This window comes from Coturnix japonica, chromosome 5, assembly GCF_001577835.2.
Source record: "Coturnix japonica isolate 7356 chromosome 5, Coturnix japonica 2.1, whole genome shotgun sequence".
Lineage (NCBI taxonomy): Eukaryota > Metazoa > Chordata > Aves > Galliformes > Phasianidae > Coturnix > Coturnix japonica.
In genome coordinates this window covers 40,283,470-40,303,649 of record NC_029520.1, presented here as the reverse complement: position 1 = coordinate 40,303,649, position 20,180 = coordinate 40,283,470, and the positions used below count along the sequence as shown (strand labels likewise).

The 20,180-nt window shown below is 38.2% G+C and overlaps 1 protein-coding gene across 9 annotated transcripts in view; it reads left to right on the top strand.

The window, feature by feature from the left end:
• Positions 1-19,558, top strand: part of TC2N (tandem C2 domains, nuclear) — a 47,650-nt gene extending 28,092 nt beyond the window's left edge. For 8 of the 9 annotated variants that reach the window (XM_015865342.1, XM_015865341.2, XM_015865340.2 and 5 more), the window contains exons 5-12: positions 119-210; positions 831-906; positions 1,887-1,987; positions 2,777-2,893; positions 3,495-3,686; positions 5,193-5,307; positions 5,758-5,957; positions 8,314-9,607. In XM_015865342.1, the coding sequence (XP_015720828.1) occupies positions 119-210; positions 831-906; positions 1,887-1,987; positions 2,777-2,893; positions 3,495-3,686; positions 5,193-5,307; positions 5,758-5,957; positions 8,314-8,424 (1,004 nt within the window). In that variant the 3' untranslated portion in view covers positions 8,425-9,607. Of the gene's footprint in view, positions 1-118; positions 211-830; positions 907-1,886; positions 1,988-2,776; positions 2,894-3,494; positions 3,687-5,192; positions 5,308-5,757; positions 5,958-8,313; positions 9,608-16,837 lie in introns of those variants that run through there. The other variant, XR_004307378.1, reaches the window with a different exon arrangement.
• The last annotated feature ends 622 nt before the right edge of the window (positions 19,559-20,180 follow it).

Genomic DNA, 20,180 nt, shown 5'->3' with positions numbered 1-20,180 from the left:
CTTAGTTATCATTTAGTAAGGTTTTATTTCTGCCATGAGTCTTCTTAAATTTTAAAGTCTTCTTAGTATGTTTTTTCTAGCAATGACACAGTGCATACTATTCTTTTTGTCTTTTTAGTTAGTGATTTAAGAACCAGTGCTTTGCCTGGATCACTTGATTTAAGTCATTCAATGTTTGATCTTAGAAGCCCACCTCATCGATTCATGAAGGTGAGTATTTCTCATGCTTTAGCTGTCACTTTGATTGTACTGAAAACAGTATGTTTCAGTTACACTGTTTCAGAGGAAACACTGAAGGGCATTGTCCTGCACACTGGAAGGGCTAAAGGGAAAAGTTCAATGTCTTTGCTGACTTCAAGTGCTTATTATGCTGATGCCTCCTCTGATTACTGCTATTCATGTCCAACAAAGTTGCTGAGAAACTTGAGTAGGCTTCTAGTTAGGATAGGATAAGAGTCTGTGGTTTATCATCTCGTGATTTTTTTTCCCCCCTATCACTTAAAAAGACAAACATTAGAAGTCTGCATTTATGCAAAAAATGATGCTACATTTTGTTTATTTATTTACTTGTTCCCAAATAATCATCTGTTACATGACATGAACTTGCATACATACCAGTGACTGTAAAAATCTGTTGGTCTAATGTGTCCGTGTATTTGTTCTTTGCATCAAGACAGTAACTCCATGCTGGACCATTAGTAGGGAACGGGTTAAAGATTTAAAATTTCCTGTTTTGTTTTCATCATGTCTTGTCTGATGATAGAATTTCTATGACTTTCTGCATCTGTTGATCATACAAGGGGCATGTTTTGCTGTTTTTCCCTCTGCAGAGATATGATTCAGTCTCCAGTGTACCTAGCAGCACCTCCTCCAGAAAGGACTCACACGGCAGTAACAGGAGTCTGGGTGATGTTTTGTTTGTTTATCTTCTAATGCATTATCTCCTTTGCACATGCAATACCAAGCTGTCTCTAACGTTGATTTTTATTTTATGTATCTGCTTATTTTTAAGATAAATCTGATTGGCAAGTCAATGGGGAATACGTTGCAATTTGAAATTAAGAGTTTCGGCCTTGTGCCTTCACGCTGTCAGGAGTCTGAGCCAAATGGGTCTTTCAAGAATGCAAGTTTTTGTGCTTTTGGAAAATTAACCCCTGGATTTACCACCCCAATGAAAGAAGAAATTACAGATTTTCTTTTAGATTAGAAAATGGCACCTTGATCACAACTCTTTTTTCATTTATCAGTGTTTTTCTGTGGTAGGTATTTGGAATCCAATACCTCTGTTACATTAAGAATTATGCAAGAAAACAGCATGTAAACCCTGTATGTTTAGTTAAAGAGAAATGCTGAAGAAGTGGAAAATAAACCTTAAAAATCAAGTCCCCATTAAAGGCTCCCTAGTACAAGTCAGAATTTCATCCGGTCTCCTCAACACAACAAAGAAACTCTGGGTATTAAGTGACTCTCAGAGAAAAGGCAACAGTGAAAGATTTCTTAGGCTGGTTGGTTTTAAGGCAAATAGCAGGCCAGCTTATTAATTTAACACTGGAAATGATCAATATTTTTTTTTTCTTTTTAATGTATTTTAGATGTCTTAGGAATGTGCTCTTTTTGTTTCTGAAAGGTATTTGAGCGCAATACATGTTATTGACTTCAGTAGAGATAACTGGTAAACCGCAGAGTTAAAATGCAGATCAAGAAACAGGACTTCATGGATATTTTATCCTTAAAGTTTTTGTGTTAGGATATCTCAAGCATCTGTTCTGAGAAATGTGGAAAGATAAGCAGTCCACCTACTAATAAGTTCCTTTATTCTTGGAATGAATTTTTATCATACTGCATTGCTTCTAGAAACACTGATTGGCCTTTTTTTCCCCCCACAGATACCATTACATTATCAGGTGATGAACGAGACTTTGGAAGACTGAATGTAAAGTTGTGTTATGTTCCTTCTGTGGAGCAGATCTGGATCACAGTTTTACAAGTCAGTAAATATAAATAAGCAAATATTAATAACCAGATGATTATTTACTCAAATGGCTATTCTACTATGCTTTTTGTTTAAGTACCAGAGAATCAGATTTAACAAGAATAATGAGAATTAAGGAATACTTTGAGGAGAAAAACTATGATAATACCTTCAAGTATTAATATAAGCACAGTTCAGTCAGATGTTCCTGTTTGGGGATGAGAAACTGTTGGATGTGGATAAAGAAGCTGAGCAGGTCACCCCTCTTGGTCCTGCTGTAGAAACTTTCCAGTGGAAATTTGGAGACAGTAATTGGAAGCAAATTTAGAGGCACCATTTAACTGCCCAAATCTAATAGTTCTTTCAGGGCAGAACTTTGAGGATGTATTCTCAGTTCTCGTGGGTTTTTTGTTAAGTGATGTGATGCTGTGGATCTGGCTGCTTCATACATTTCCAGGAATTGTGAATAATTTTTAGGCAATGGAACTTCTATTACTCAGAAACCTTGTAACTATACCAAATGATAAATTTGCAAGATTACGTAAGGAATTTCATGATTTATCTGCTGTTGAACTTCCACATAGTGAAATAATTAAAATCTGCTGAAACACTTTTACTCTGTGCCGTGGAAGCAAATTATTAAATGTTCTGAAGTGACACAGTCATTACCCTGGCTCTGACTTGCATTCAGTATTACAGGAATTATGTCTAACTCTTGGGCAGTGTAGAAGACCTTATGTTTCTGAGTTGTCTGAAAGCTGGTGGCTTGCATTATCTCCACTGACTCTGTTTTCAATGTTTTAGTGCAAAGGGCTGAGCTGGCCTTCTGGCTGTGGGGAAAATCCTCGTATCTATGTCAAGGGAATTCTCACGCTGCCCAAGCCTGTGCAGTTCAAATCCTCTGCCAAGGAAGGCTGCAATGTAAGTAGAAGCAGGAAGAACCATCTAGAAATTTTTCTTCTTCCCCCTAAAAATAATGGACCAACACCCAGTTCTGTATCATATTTGCCATAGTAATTGTCTAAGTTCTAGTTACTTTTTCCCTTTTTCTCTCTTATTTCCCAACCCCCCCCACCCCCCATTTCCAACTTCTCAAAATCCCTTTACAAGCCTTCTTCCAATTCCTTCCCCATTTACCCTCCAGGGAAGCAATATATACAATCCATATTACAAGTCAAAGATGAAAGAATGTAAAATGAGCAGAGATACTGAAACGAAAGGCCTCAGGACAACTTTCTATGGCAATGTGTGCATGCTGTTGTAAACCTGCAGAAGAGATGTCAGCTTGTTTTGGTACTGAACAAGATTCCAGAGCCTTGTCCCTTGCTGGGGTGTGACAGTGAGATGGAAAGTCTACATGAGCTTACCCACTGTAATAGTACATCTCTTCATGACAGCTTAAAATGGTATCCACAATCAGTGGCCATAGGACTCCGAAGCCTTTGTTTCTAAGTTCAGGATCTAACTGAAGACTGAATGTAGACTCTTACTGAAATCATGTTACCTGTGTTTTTCTTTTTAGGATATTGAATTTATGGAAACTTTTGTATTTGCCATTAAGCTGCAGAGTGTTCAGGCTGTCAGACTGGTATTTAAAATCCAGACACAGACTCCTAGGAAAAGAACAATTGGGGAATGCTCTTTGTCATTGCGTGAGCTCAGCTCAGAGGAGTCAAATCATTGGCTGGATATATCTCCTCCTTCCAAAGCACCTGTAAGTGCCGATACCATAAACACATGTTATTGTATGATCTAGACAATGCTGTTGGAAATGGAAGTAAAAGAATTTGGTAGTAGTTCATTGTTTACAACAAAGTAGTTGTTTCTTTTTCCTGCTTTCTTGGATGGGGCACATTAGATGAAGAAAAAAGAAGGCAGTTCCGAACTGTACTCATCCCTGCTATGGTCATAAACTACAGCTGCTTCTAGGAAAAAAAATCTAGAACTAGCTTTTCAACAACATGCCCTATGGTTGGAGGGAGGGACATTCCAGGAAGACTTTCCAGGACACCAAGTAAATGGCCTTTTCCTACCATAAAAGCATTAGAAAATCTTTAGGACTCACAGCAAGAGCTCACAGCAATTGGAATTTGCTTTTATTATGGAAGAAAATACTAAGATCTTCAGTGGCTTTAAACTGCACATACATACATACATATTATTAATGTTCAGATTACATGCTGTGAAGTAATAATTCAGACAGTTCATTTCCATTAGAGTAATAAGAAACAGGTGGTTGTCAAGTGCCATTTTCACAGTGGGATGCCTTTCCCCCTACTCCCGCTTTGTTTGTTTCTTCTACAGATTGTGTCTAGACATTTGTATTTTTAACAGATTAAACTTGAATTGGCAATTCTAAAGCAAATTTTATCTAAATATGTCGAAGTAATATGAGCGACACTCTTGATTCCTAACATAAGTTACACTTTATGTCTGTACTTTTAACAAGCATTGCTTCAAAAGCAGTAACTTTCTACAAAGACAGTAGAAGATACAGCTGGTTCAGATGCCACTTCATCCTAGCATAGATTCCTGAATCTGTCCATGTTGGCTTTTCTCACCATTGTATCTGAGAGCTCTTCAGATGCTGCAATAATTGCCCTGCGAGGCAGCAGTTTTCTCTTAGTTCCCAACAGAGATGAGTTAGTGGCTCCCTCTCAGGTTTACACAGAATGTGTGTGACTGAGCTCTGAAGAGAATTTGGGTCTCTGAACTGAAGTGAAATGAATCCATATCTTTGTATATTGTTGTTTATATCTTCAGATTGCAAAATGTAAAAGAGGGGAAGGAGAATTACACAGTTATTTTCTATTAGTAGAGCATGCCCATTCTCTCACTTTCACACCCAGATTCAGTAGAGCTGCTACTGCATGTCTGGTTTTCCCTGTACGTGTCCACTCTTACCACTGAGGAATCTTTCCCAGGTGAAACTTGAGGACTCGATTATTTTTCCAGTATCTTTGGCTGCAGCCCATTAGGGCCATACGTGCATTGCACATAAGCAGTGCGTCAGTGGAGCACATGTACAGCAGCTGTGACAAGTGCAAGATGCATTTACTTACTGTGCATCTGCAGGTTGTATATACAACACATACTTATATTTCTGTCCAGGAAATCCCAGATAGGAACAAGTGAGCCCAACATATAACAGAATTCCTGCATTTCCTGAGTTTATAAGCAACTTAAGCCAGATGTTATGGCAACATTCTTCTGCTTGTAGGTGTGCCGCACAGAACTTCAAATAGGAACTTGTTTTCAAGCAATAAACAGGAGGATTCAGTTACAGATTCTTGAAGCACAAAATCTTCCAATTTCATCTACACCGCTGTCTTTAAGTAAGTTACATCAGCTGTCTAAAACCATTTGTAGTAGGTAAAATGCTGGTGAAATGGGTTGGCAATTCATAGCATTCCTTACAAACCTCAAACTATCATATTGTACAGTAGGTTTCCATTGCCAAGGCTTGTTTCCATAGATGTCTCATTTGATTACATTTCGTTTTGTTTGAAGCTACTCATTATGTATTCTGGGAGATTTTATCCCAGTATTAATCCTGACATAGAATCAGTTCAGCATTTGTGAACATGCTCAGTTAGTGTGACTACTCAGGAAAGCTATCGTCCAATTCGTTTGGCCAGGCTTTTGAGAAATTATTGTTGAACCATACATGTCAGTTCCTCTTTGGGTGTGTTTGTGAGTAACCCTTTGTGTCTTATGCCTTTTTTCTTCCCTCTTTTTTATTTGTTTGGGTTTGTTTGTTTGTTTTTGTTTTTACTTTCTGTAAGGTTTCTTTGTGAAAGTTGGAATGTTTAGTACAGAAGGGCTGATCTATAAGAAGAAGACCCGTCTTGTGAAGTCCACTAATGGCCAAGTGAAGTGGAGAGAAATGATGATTTTTCCAGTTAGCCAAGCTGAACAAGGAATTAGTTTTCTCATCAAACTCTACAGCAGAAGCTCAGTGAGAAGAAAGCATTTCCTAGGACAGGTTGGTTTCTGCTAACTAACATGATATTCTTGATATTCTTAAAATCCAGTTGCAGGGTTGAGTTTTTGGGTTTGTTTGTTGTTGTTTTTTAACTCATACAAAAGAATAAAATAATAACACCCTTAAGTAAGATGGTGTATAGGGAAATACTGAATTCTAATAATCTTCTCAATATAACCAAGAAAAAATGGCAGTGAGCTGTTGAACTTCATGAGCATCAGAATGGAAGTTAGCATTTGATTTTCCTTCACAAAGGAAGTCCTTAAGTCTTTTTTGTGTGGAAAGTTATAACATGAAAAAATTCTCCTTATGAACAGATGTATGACATTGTCCTTGCCTCTAGGCTTTCTAAAGAAAACAAACACCGCATTCACAGCAGCTCCATGACCTACAGTGTCCTCTACAAAAAGAGGGTGTGTAGCAGTATGCTCACAGACAGGTGTGTGTAGAAGGACACACACAGCAACAGCAACAACAGCAGATTTCCTTTCTGAGCAAGGCAGACGTAGTCAGCACAGTATTCTGAATGTGTATGATCGAGTTATACTGTGAACAGACAGAAGACAATTTTTAAGCTGAATGGGTTTTTTGTTGTAAGAGCTGGAACCTCTGTAGTATCTATTCAAAAGCATTTCTGTGACCATATTTATTTAATCACCATACTTTATAAAACTTGGTAGTCTGATTGCTTTTTATTCTCTGTCTTCATATCCTAGTTGCCCTATCTTACCATCATCCTGCCTGTTCTTTCTCTACTTTTCCTTCTTAGATGTTCTTGATGCTCAGTGTGTTCCCTGATCTGCATACATGTACTAAGAGAATTTTAATATATTCATAAATTAATAATGCGGAATGATTTTGAGATTCCAACTGTAAAGTCTTTTGCTTAACTGAAGGATGGATGACTCTGTCCTTGGCTACAGAAAATGATAGTTTCCCATTCTGGCAATGTACTTTGTGCATGTTGGGCGCATGCAATTTAGGAGATGCTGACCTGCTGTAGAAATAATGTGCCAGCAAGAGTTATGTGATCTTCCTCAATTTTATTGAGTATAATGTCCCATGTATTCCATCTTTCTGTGTTTCCTATTAGTAGAATTAGATTTGGAATGGGGAAAGAAAAAAAAAAAAAGAAATTGTTCTTCTTAGTTTTAATACCTTGGGGCAAAACTAATTGGGTATGATTTTGCAGTCAGCTGTATGTGAGGTCATCTCAATCTGATGAGTTGCATGTAATCATGGATCTTATTTTTATGGGGAGCAAATGAACTACTTCTGCTCTTCAGTTATTTGGAAAAGGTTGTTTCAGGCAGACGTTGCCACATAACACATGAAGACATAAAATACGGCTCAGGGAAAAGCGTACTTGGAACAATTGGCTGGGTAGCTGGAAAAAGATGAATATGGCTAGATCTATTTAACTTCTTTCTTCAGTGAATGATGATTAATTGGATGCTGTTCTGTAGCAGACAACACTTTGATTAGGTTGCATTTATGTGCATGTCTTTAATCATGAGCAAGATGTATACTGAATCTCTGTGGATGAAACATCCGCTGCCTGTGGTATTCTGGAAGACATTATTCTCACTTGGGGAATCATGCCTCAGCAGTGTGTGCTAAATGTACTTCATGGTGAAGGTTTCTGAGAAGTATTAAAAGGACTCATTCTTGGAAGAGTGGAGGAAATGGAGTCCCATAAATGATGATACCTACTTACATAGTCAGCATTCTTTTGGCAGTTGAAGCTGGTGATAATTTTTAGGGGGAAACTTCCTTCTTGTACTTCATTTCCTTGTTTAATGGCTTCTATCCATTAGTTTAATATTGTGAAGAGATGGACTCTTACTGCGTGACTGTGTGTGCTACAGGCACGTTAGTAACCCCTGTGGAATGCAGGTTTGGCCCTGTCTGTTGGAGTGTGTGATTTTAAATGCTTATGAAAAAGCTGGATGGCTAAATCTGGGTGCCAGGTGGCTTGCAGCCAACTGGAGTTTGACTGCATGGTCCAGAGTCATTGCTGCCCTCATGGGCCCTTGACCCCAGCACATGAATTTGAATGAAGCAAAGAATGCTTGACTTAAAACATTTTGTTAACTAACAAAACATTAGTGTGTAGTGAGCTCTCTAAACTCCTATTTGTTTAGAGACTAAATATAAACCCAGACTCCCTGTGTTCCCAGCTGGAAGCCAAGTTATGTTAGTCCTAACAGAACTGTATTTGTTGCTAATGCTTTGGTCGCAGTCTATGTGTCACATCTCATTCTGTACTTTGATGGACTTTATTTGGAGCTAACATAGGCTGGACTTCTGTGTTACATCAGGTAAACTTCATTTTGTTTCTTTTTTCTCCTTGCAGGTCTGGATAAGTTCTGACAGCAATAACAGTGAAGCAATAGAGCAGTGGGAAGATACTATTGCTAACCCTGAAAAAGTTGTTATTAAGTGGTACAGCCTTGGTCCATCTTGAAGACTGGATATGAAAATGAGGACTCTTTTTTTCACTAAGATATTCTTGTGCTGTTTAAAATAATAGAAATAAAAAGAAAAATATTGTCTACACAAACTGTTCAAAAGGAATCTACTCTATCATGCCTCCATGTTAACTGGAAAAACTCGATTTCCTGAAGAGAGTTACTGCCTAAATACTGTTAAGAGGAAGACTCAGGAAATGGGAAGAGCACTTGTTTGGTTTTAAAAAGTCCACCTCTTTTTCCCCTTTCAGGCTCTGTAAGAGTATAGAAATCCAGGACTGGAGAGAAAGTGTGTGAATCAATGTCATTTGCACTAGTTACAGACTTCATCTTTGCATCTGCAGTCATGATTTTGGCAGTCTTCACAGCCCATGGGGAACCAGTCTGGTCGGCGGCTTGATCCTAGGTACCTTTGAGCCTTATGCCACACCTGTATTGACAAATTCAGCTAGAGTAATGTGTGCCTCAGCAGGTGGGAAAGCTGTAGGAGGAGGCCTAAAGGGAACTGTACAGTGATGCAGCACCCAAAGGCTTTTCTAATCTCTGCCTCTGGTGAAGAGCACCGACATACTACTATCTTTGGTTTTCACCCATCCTTCTCCCTGTGTTCTAAACAGAGGAACTGAAAGATAAAAGTGTCTTTGACTATTTGTAATATTCTCAAGTGGGACCCTCCAGCCTCACTGTTTTGTGGCTGCTGGAAGGAATAAGGAGAATACTGTTACACAGGTATCAGCTTTGCTTAGGATCAAATCCTGTTTTTTTTAATATATATATATATATATATATATATAAGTTTATTATGCATAATTCTTACATGTAAATGACTTCCTATCTAATCAACATTGTTTGACCATTTGCTTACTTTACTAAAAGCCAGACTAATGCTTTTAAGGAGTAAGCAAATATTTACTGATGAAGTATATATTTCTTATTTTTTCAAACAAGAAGAGATTAACATATTTTTATTGCAAATGATATTTTTCCCACAAAATCCTAATATTATTATTCTACTAGACCTCGTATTTTCAGGAGTCTATTCATAGTGATTTTTAAGGGGGGAAAAAATACTGATTATGTAATAGATAATATGTGCATCTAAAAGCAAAGACGCCTTTGCACTACATTAACTACTGGATTGATCAAAAACATATTCCATTAAATCCATCACACATCTAATGCTGGCTGTCTGAGCTGCTCAAATATGTGTTTGTGTAGACACTGAATAACAGTATCTTTTTTATAACTTGGAACCCATTCAAACATCTGACACAAGAACTGGAGTGGTGGTGAGAGCACTCACTGCTTGAAGGCAAAGGAACAGTGGGGGGCAGAGAAAGCACTGAAACAGGAAGGCATGTTGTTTTTAAGCAGAGCGCTCAAAGCTTCTTTATTTTGGCCTTTCCAACTTCAAAATAAAGGCCAAGAAAAGAAATGGAATCTCTTCAGTTTCTTTCTTTTTTTTTTTTTTTTAAAAAGTTATTAATTAGAGCTTTTAAAATTTCAGCCATCTAGATTTTTATTTATTTTTTAATGATTTTTGAAAGGGGCCAACAAAAGGGTTTTCCCTGGGTCATACATGGTCTTATTTTGGACTCGTTCTTACATATGAACTGAAATGATTTTTGCATGTTATCTGGAGAATAGACGTTGGCTTTTGCTTTGACAGTTGCTCCTTGCAGAGCTCCCAGTTGGCCCAGTGGAACTGGATGTGAGATCATAGAATCATAGAATGGCCTGGGTTAAAAAGGACCACGATGATCATCTAGTTTCAACTTCCCTGTTATGTGCAGGGAGATGTCAGTGTCCATCCAGTTGCAGTACTTGAGATGAGCCTGGCCTGCTGGGTAAAATAAAAAAGGGAATTGGACTAAGCTGATGTTCTTGGAGTGTCTCTACTTGAATACAGAGATCTTTCTATTCATTGTGGCTGTATTGCAGTAAACAAAAGTGAGAACTAACTGTTTCCTTATGCAAAATGCTGTTCTGTTTGAAAGAGAGGACAGGGATTATTCCAATGTTTTGGAGGTTTCAGTTACCACAGAAGTGGCTCTGCAGTGATTGCCAGCTTGGTGGATATTGTGTAAAATGGACTTTGTTGGCTGCGCTAGGATGCTGAGCTTTTGGAGGCCCAACTAGTAATGTCTCATTTTTTTCTATGTTAATATTTAATCTGTGTGTTTATAATAGAAGTTATAAACACAAAATGGTCCATCTTTTTTTCTCTTTTACTTGTGTATACTAGTGCTTACCAGCGTAACAAATTCAAAGTTCAAGTCTTACCTTTTTTCTCTCAGAAAATGCTGAGGATGGAACAATTTTTGATGTAGTGGTGTATGTGTAGGTGTTGATAGCTAACACCTCATGGGTATATATGGCTTCTTCTGTAAGGTGCACACAGGTCCTATAGCACTGTGAACAATGTACTCTCAGGTCTGCTTCATCCTGTGTCCATTCATTCCCAGTTGTTGGGAACTGCTGTATATCTGTGTCGTAATTCCATGAATTCCTAATAGTTTGGAAAAGAAAAATGTTCGTTCCATTGCTCATCAGACCTGAAGTTACTCAGTTAGTGTGAAACTCCTTCTTCAGGAAAAAGGATCTTTCTTCTCTTGCCTCTCTACAGGTATGGTTCCAATGCTGCTGTTGAAGATTTAGGAGAAAGTAAACATTTAGTACGAAGTCTTCCTGGAGAGAAAAGCATTGCTTGAAAATATAAATTAGCAAAGATGCTTATGAAATCGAGGATACATGCAAAAGTAGGAAAATAGATGTCTCAGAGCACTCTTCTAGGAGCAACAGCTCTACATTGTCCCTTGAATGCATGTTCAGCTACTCTTTTCATTATAGATTATATCCAGGATTACTGACATTGAAAAAATACTACTGTGAAAGCTGTCACATAGTTTGTAGATATCAAGTACTCATGGTTTATAGTTAGATTTGCTGTTGCTTCTATTTAGGGACTCACTTAGCTTCTAGAAAATAGTAGAGGTTCAGAAGCTGCATCGGTTTTATTTAAATCCACACAAAATGAGTGTACGTTAGTTTGAATAGTTATGATCTTGTGTTATATGTTATTCATAGAGAGATCTATGTCCACTTAGAAACCACCCTTAGACTAAACTTAATCAGATTTTTCAGAATGTGTGTATATAATTGCACGAGTAAATTAAACAATTCTGTTTTAAGTTTATTTGTTTATAATCAAGAGCATTCTGTATGCAAACAAGACCAACACATTTATTTTTCAAGTCTTTACATCTCAGTGGCATGACATGGCGTTCCTTTTAAGGAAAAAAAATGCAAGATTCTACCTCAAATGATGAGTGGGTGTAACAGTTTGTAAACCACAATGCCATAAGACGTTAGTTGGAAATGAACTGTATTCGAGCATCTTTTGTGATCACAATGCAGATAGTGCCATCCTGCTAAATCAATTAGACAGCCCTGGATCATCCTTATGTTGGGAGGACATTTGTATAAAACAAAAGGCAATTTTGCCATTCAGTTAAACACATGTGTTGTTTGACTTAAAGACTGTCTGCCCAATGGAGACTGCTTTTGAGTTATGAGTTACTTTTGCAGCCAAAGCATAAGGTTGTCTAGAAACTGGGGGCAGGGCTGTTCCATTCCTTAATTTCGTCCTGCCAAAATATGTATGACATGGGAGGGAGGCTGCATAGTTGTGGAAAGTTTGGCATAAATCACGTTGGACATGATATACCCTCCTTGTTTTTCCAGCTTCTGCTGTAAAATTACATCACCATGTAAACAGAGCCCTGTACATGATCTCATGCTTGGTGTATGGAAAAAACCATCACTAAAATCAGCACCATGTTCCACAAACATTGCTCCAGCAGATTTATATTCTTCAGTCCAGCTTATGCTGAGGGAGAATCCATGGTCTCTCACAGTCTATGGCAGAAATCCCATTGCATTCAGCAGAAGCAACTGGTCTTCAAGGTTGATTTTGGTTATTTCAGCATTGTGATGGTATGATTTATCTTCCAAAAGGTCACAGACAGCTTAAATTTTTTAACATTTTAAAAAGAGCTAAAAAATCTGTTTGTGATGTTTCTCTAGAAATTTAGCATCACTGAGAATGGATTTGCATCTCTTATGTGTAATGCCATTCTTTCCATAGATTTCAGTGGCTTTCAAACAAATCCTCTATACTGATTATTCTGCTATTGGTCTAACTGTGCCACTTCTTTTATTTGCCAGTGCAATGCTCTTCTTGCTCTATATGCATAAATAGGTTTTCAAATGATGTCTACTTCTGCAACTAACATTCTGATTATCCAGTAATATTTCCCTTCTTTAGCTGGTACTGGGACCGGCAGCACTTCTTCCTTTCTTTTGAAGTTTAAAGGACTTGCTAAAAGCATAAGGCTTTCAATCCTTGGACTTGGATCATGTCTGATGCTCAGCATTCCTGAGCTACATTTGGCTGCAGCTTGGATGGTATGGTTCTTTTGAAGCTCGCTGAGTTCTGTATGGTCTACCGCCACTGAATACAATAATGGGTTAAATCAGCTGTAACCTCTTGTGTCTCTGCTAGAATTTTTCTTCCTCAAAAATTTACCTTAGGAAATCATTTTGAATGGCAAGAAGAGGAGGAGCAAGCTGACCTTAGCTGACAATCAGGTGGGTCAAGTGCCTTTATCTGTGATGTTATGCAAGGAGGAAGTGTGATGACATCTGTAGCTCCAGATGGAGAGAGGCCTGTGCCTCCTCCTGTGTGTATGACCTGGGATACACCTGTTACCTGGGGACTGGACTGCCAAATGCCAACAGGAGGCACAGTCATGTTCGACTTTATACCTTTCCCTTGAGAAACTCTCTGGAGCTATGAAGTTGCTAGATAGGGAATTCCTATAGCTGACATGTTTCTAAGAAGCAGAACACTGAGTTAGCTTAGGAGCCATTGAAAAATAACAGTTAAAGGAATATTAGTTCTAAATCTAGCCAGCCTTTGTCACTTGTCATAGAGAAGAAAGTGCTCTTTGTTTGTGATACAGAGCAAAAGAAGAAAATGGCACGTTACGCCCAAAGCAGGGCTGGGTCACCCCTGCATTAGCACCTATTAGTTTTCAAATATTTTTTGTGCTTATCTGTTGCTCTTAGTGAAGCAAGACAGGTTGGCTAAGTGATTGTTAAAGGGAGGTAGTGAAGGAGGTGGAATAAAAGCAGTTTTGTTTTGAAAAACAATGTAACGTGCCTGTAACTATTGACAAAGCTTTCATTTGACGTGACTTACATAGTTGATTACGCATGTAGATATTTGCTTATGTTCTGTCAGTACTTCCCTGGTATGAGACTGAATTCATCTTCTATGTAGTTAAATAAAGCTTCATTCTGATGAGCTCATTGACCTTTGAGCTCCCAACCTAATTAAGCCTGATTGCCAATAGATAGTTCCTCATGGCTAATTGACTTCAGCATCAAATAGAGTAGAAGATAGTGAATCTTCTTCCTGCAATTCAGGAACTAACAAAGTCAGTCTCCCAGACAGATTCTCTGATTTCTAATGAAAAATGAGCTCTTTAAATGAGCTTTTTAAAGTATTTTGGAGCAGTATGCTCTCAAGCTGATCACTTGCTACATTTCCACAGTAGTGCTGTTTTAATCATCTCCTGGCTGAAGACAATTTTAATTTACCTTGAAATCACCATTTAATAAAAGGAGAAGCAGAAATTTAGTATGAAGAAATGCTCTTAAAGCTTCATTTTTAGGTAATAAAACAACCAGTAGTAGCAGACATCAGATCCTCCTCTGTTCATCAGCATATGTAAATAATTAGGAATCCATTAAAGCTCTGAGGCACTGATAATGCCTTTTTTTTTTTTTTTTTTTAACACCCTAGCCTTTCTACATTTAGCACAGCACTGAGGCTGGAAACCCAATGTTCCACCAGCAGAGCACTGATACCCAGAGTGATGAGCCCTGGCAGGAGGGGTTGGGATTTTCCACCAGGTAGCTTGACATGCTTTTGAAGCACGTCATATTGAGAATGTGAGTTTGTGGATCTACATTTACTGCACAAACTGGGTGATTCGATGGTGTCAGTTCCTCTTGAAACTTAAATTACTTGAATATCAAAAGTTTAGGATTTTTTTTTTTTTTTGGTTTAGGGTTGTTGTTTTGTTTTAAGAACAGGACAAGTAAGCCCTGGAATTTTGGATGAAGCTGATGGTCAAATCTGAGTTTGTCTCTAACACAAGTGTCTTTCAAGACCTGTGTGGAAAGGAGTGGGTCAGAATGTCCAAGAAGGAGAAGTGAGGAATTTCAAAAGCTAGGAAATAGAGCCCTAGATACTAGGACACTTCACTGAAGCTCCTGTGCTAAGGTAAAGCAGATCTGGGAACAGAAGAGGTTCTCTGAGGCTCCAGTTCTTTGCTATAAGTTGTGAGACTTGGCTGTCTCTCCATGCTAGACGTTTTGTAGACCAAATGCAACCATGCTTACTACCATATTTTATTGTGGACAAACTGTACTGTGTGTATAAATTATAGCTTTAAGTGTGATGGATTCAGAGGTATATCACAAAAGGATTTCTGGTACTAAGTCTGCACGCTAACGCCAAAGTTCACAGAGGACCAAATCTGACATCAGTATGGATTCCATATTCTCTATCAAGCAACACTGCTCCTTGCCTTAAGAGTGGAAAAAAAAATACATGTGTAAATACTCTTTTTCCAAAAGACAGCAGGTACTGCTATTCTTGTCCAGCTGAGGGGTATTTATGGCATTCACTTGTTCTCAGCTACTTTATTTCATCAGCACTTCATTCCCTTTCCCTGCCTGCACCCCTTTTAGTTGCCTAAGAGACAAAGCATAGTCAAACACATCCAGCTGTTTTACTTCCTTTCATCAGCCACTGGAAGATCATCAGAACGACAACTTTCTCCTGTGTTTTAGAAACATTTGTCAAATCTGTTTGCAAATGTCCATCCATATAAAGAGATCAAAGCATTAGCTTGGTCCCCGAAAGCAACGAGAGTAACAACCATGCCAACTGCAGCTGGAATTCTGGCAGAGCAAGCCATGAGTCCAAGGTCCTGGCACAGGCCCAAAGCTGCTGAGATGCAAACTGGGCTGTGTGTTGGTAGAACTGTGCCAGCTCACCTCTGTCTGGACACACAAGCCACAGAAACTACAGCTTTCTACTCCAAAGTAAGAAGACTGTGACTGTTGCTGTTCATCCCTTGGAAAACTTCCGTAGGTTGCACCAGGGTCTCAGAAACAAGTGTTTATGGCTGGAAATACACTTTTAGCAGCTCGTATGAAAATGGGAAAATGGGAAATGGACTGATGGCAGAGTTATTCTGCATAGTCTTTCACAGTCCTATGGATCCATGAGGTGCTTTCTCCATTTCAGTTCTTCCTTGTGAAAATATGACTTCATGATCAGCTAATAAGTCATATCAGTTAGCATCTGTCTTGCTAGATAGCAATTCTCCATGCGACAGTGAAGGGTGAGGCAGAGGTAAAGTATATTCACTGTCACTGTCCTCTGTCAGTGCTCCACTGCTTTCATATTTCAATGCAAGATGCAAGTAGGAAGCTATCTCTACTCTAACAGGAAAAGTTAAGGTACTGAGTTGCTTATACAACCTCATCTATGTTATTAAATGCCTCCAGATGTATAAAACGGCAATGATTTTTCCCCAACATTTGTTTTTTTTTCATTTGAGCTCCTGCATTTCTGACTTATTTCTGACTGTGGGCAATGTCTATATTTATTAGATAAGGGTAAATAGATTGCCCATATTTACTTCGAGTGAGATTGAATTTCCTTCATGCAGTATTTGTTCAGTAACTGTTTAACTGTGGAGGATGTTTAATAACTTTTCTGTTAACCAAATTTTATCTAAAATGTAAATTTTTGATTCAATTCAGTATTTCAGTGCCTGTTTATCTACGGTATGGCAAATTAAATTTATATGGGTTATCAGAATCAAAGGTGAAAAACATTTATAGGAAGGGTAGGGCCTGAAGCGTGCAGAACTGATTACCAAGTTGTAGTTCTAACAAGTTCAAATATAACCCTTGTATATCCCCGAAAGTAGTGCTTGAGGTCGTTCAACAATCTTTGCGAAACAATGCAATGCTTTATATCCAAGGGTGTCTTCTCTCCACTGTTAAATTAAACAGTGAAAAAACAAGAATGAAATTAGCCATACAGGTGGGAAAACTCCTCAACCGTGGGCTTTTTGGAACAGTCTTGAGACAAAGTGGTGAAGTATCAGATGGTGAATGTCTGCTACCCATGTTGCATGAATTTTGTGTCAAATCATAGGACTTTGCTTGCTAGGTCTGTTGCAGGACATGGGACTTGATCACAATATATAATATTTCATAGTATGTTTGCAAATAATCTGATAAACTGCTTTTGTGTTTCAGATCTCTAGTTCCTATGATCCTCAGTATTTTACAGGAGCGCCAACAGTGCATGCTTGGAAAATCATCTGTTGAACCCTCAATCCAGCAACCTGCTGAGATGTAAAGAGTTCTCAACTCATGGCCTTGCAGGTACTACGAGTACACAGCCAAGAACAGCTGTGCAGCACATGTTATTTCCAAGACTGGAATTCTGAAAATTTGAAACATTAAAAACTATTTATCTACCCACAATCTGAAAGGCTCTGAATCTGCAACATATACAGGTTGCAGCCATTTCACATCATGCCTGGGGAACCAGGAGTCTGGAAATCCTGGAAGCCTGCAGCCTCCTGAGAGCACTCCTGGCAGTCTGGGGCTTGCAGCTTTGACTGCCTTCTAATGGGCATCTACCTTCTATTTAGTGAAGATTAATTTACGTTGGCTATGAAGCTATATTACAGAAATAGTATGAAATAGAATAGTAGAAATAAAATAGTATTATGTTTGTAATGTCAGCTACTGCCACACCACAGAGCATTCTAATTACCAGACTGAAAGAAAGTAGGTCTTGGTACCACTATCCCAATCACAAGAGAATGATAAAATTCAGGTATTTATTTATTTTTTTTCTTTTGATTTTTGAGTGCATAGTTGTGTCAGAAACAATATTCTGGGGTGTTGAAATAAATTGCTTAATTGCTGTTTATCCAAGCTGATTGCAGGCCTCTCAAATTATATTTACTTTATAAGTAATAGCATGTATCCCGATGTCGGTAATAAATCAGTATGCTGTTCGAATGTACGGGAAGGAGGTAGTAAAGGTAAAACTATAGTACAATAATCTCAAACGTTCATAATGACGGTAGAAATTGACACACTGCACGTACTGAATGCAAAACTGGTATTTTGTGCTTGGGAACAAAGATATTTAACAATAAAATACTGTTACAGAAAAAGGAAATGCCACACTGAGACAATAGTTAAGGGTTTTGTGCAGAAGGCACAAGTACAAATAGCTGCACTTGGTGCTGGGAAAGCCTCGGTTGGAGGATGATGTCCAGCTGTGGTCATCATCTTTCAAGACAAAGCACAGAGGAAGAAACAATGTTATGAACAACAAAACCTGACCCGTAAGAACTGAAAGTCCTGAGCTGTTTAATCTGGCAAAGAGAAGGCACAGAAATAAAATTCTAGTTTGTCAAAGTGTTGAAAAAAGACAGGGAAGTATTGTTCTCTGTGTCTACTAGGGATGAGCTGCTTACTCACTCACCTGAACCCAGCTGACAAAGAAGCTTCACCTGGGAAATGCTGCATCTGTTTCTTCAACATCTCCATAACATATCAAAGCAAGAATGTGCTCAGATGGAACCTTATGAGCCTTAAAGTTTGTCTGTTGCTGAAGACGAGTGAAAAGGTGGTTTTCTTAACATACTTAGTTTGCTGGCCTACAGAAAAAAAGAATTCAAAGCAGTCAGAAAATGACACATGAAAAGTTCTCAGTGAAACACAGCCTCTTTTTCATTTGGCTTTTATATTATTTTAAGAAAGTTTGCCTTTTCTCAGAATCAAACCTTCATGTTGCAAAATACAATGTTAATACTACCACAGCCTTCAGTAGTCACAGCATCTCCATTCTGTATTCAATGCATTAACTCTCACTGTCTGTTCTACTCCATAGGCACTGCTTTCTAAAAACTTTCCACTACCTCAAGCATGAGCAAGAAGCTAAAACAAAGGCTCATTGAATTCCTCAGTCATGGGCCTCAGCCATGGAATATGTGAGGTCACCATATGCCCTTGGGCACCCTTTATTTCAAGGGGTGTGCTAAGCAGCCAGAAATACAGGCTTACAAAGTACCGTAAGATTAGTAAGTGAAAAGGTTTATTAAGTGCTGTTTTGATCCCATTTTGGAGGTTCCCTCAGTGATTTTCACTGTTCATGCCTTTCTTCATCCACTTAGCTGATCACGGTGACATTTAATGCAATAGGATAAAGATCCTTCCACTAAATATCACGGTGGTATACAAACAGGATAGACTTCATTCCATTCTCTCTCCTGGAAACAAGCAGGATGGTACCAAAATCTGTGGAAATGCTTTTAGTTATTTTATTTTCCTTTTAAGTTTCATCCCATAGTAGCATCGTTTTCTTTCTGACTTAACAGCAGGATTCTGATACTTCTGCCCAGAGAGGCTGCATGGATTTAGTCACAGTGAAGAGCTACACTAATAATAGAGAACAAAACACCAGCAACAACAAAAGGAATTCTTTTTGTATTAAGCTGTAGATGCTTTAAATTAGTGAACTGGTGGCTGCTTTCAACTTGAATGTGATTAAATTGCAAAAGGTAACCTCTTCAAATAAATAATAATAATAAAAAGTTCTGCATGAATGAGACACAGTCACGAAGTAAAGTTTAATAGCACAGATTTTGCTAGATCTTCTCTAAAATTACTGAAACGTCCAGTTGGGAACTGGAGTTATTAATTAATCTGCTTACAGATCAATCCCAGCCAACTCACATTTACAGGATAGTCCGTATTTTCAGATGTAACTGATTGTGTTTTGAATTTCAAAGCCCATCTGTTACCACTCCTGTTTGTCAGGCTGACACATGGGCACCTCTTTGCTGATTCCCAAACAAGCCCATGTATAACAGGACTGGGCTTACCATGTCTCATGTTGATTTTTTGATTTTATTATACTCAATTAACACAATTAAACTTCTTTTTTTTCTCTTATTGAGCTTCCTGTTGGCAATGTGACATTGTGTCAATGGCATATAATCTTGATTTCTTTTACAGTATCGTGTGGTCCAGTGCCAACGTTTTGTTTAAAAAGGGTGTGAAAGGATTTGGCCTATGAAAAAAATGATGCTAAACATTAACTGTGACGTCATTTGAGTACCTGCCTCAAGAATAACCCCGGATACTCTCACGGGGTAGAATGGAAACTTTAATCACTTTCAGTGAGAATTCTGCTATAAAACCCCATGTGCCCTTTCTGTCTTTAGTTACCAACTTCCATTAAAGTTTTGTTCTTGTTCTATGAACAGAGAAGACTTTTTGGTATCTGAATATATAACTACTAGAAATTGCATGCTCTGGACAAAGGCCAGAAAAAAAAAAAAATTAATATGGAGAGATTCAGGCAGAAATTGTTAACTACTTCTTACCACATTCAATCACTGGAGATGGGGTCAGGGATTTAAAACCAATCCAAGAGACAGACTGAAAAACGTTGTAGTTGAATGTTTGTTTCTCCACATTTCACAGTAAATCCAAACTTCTGTAGGACTGCCCTCCCTCTTTGAAAATAGCTTCCAACTCCAGGCATCCTAGACAGCACTTTGATCAAAATTAA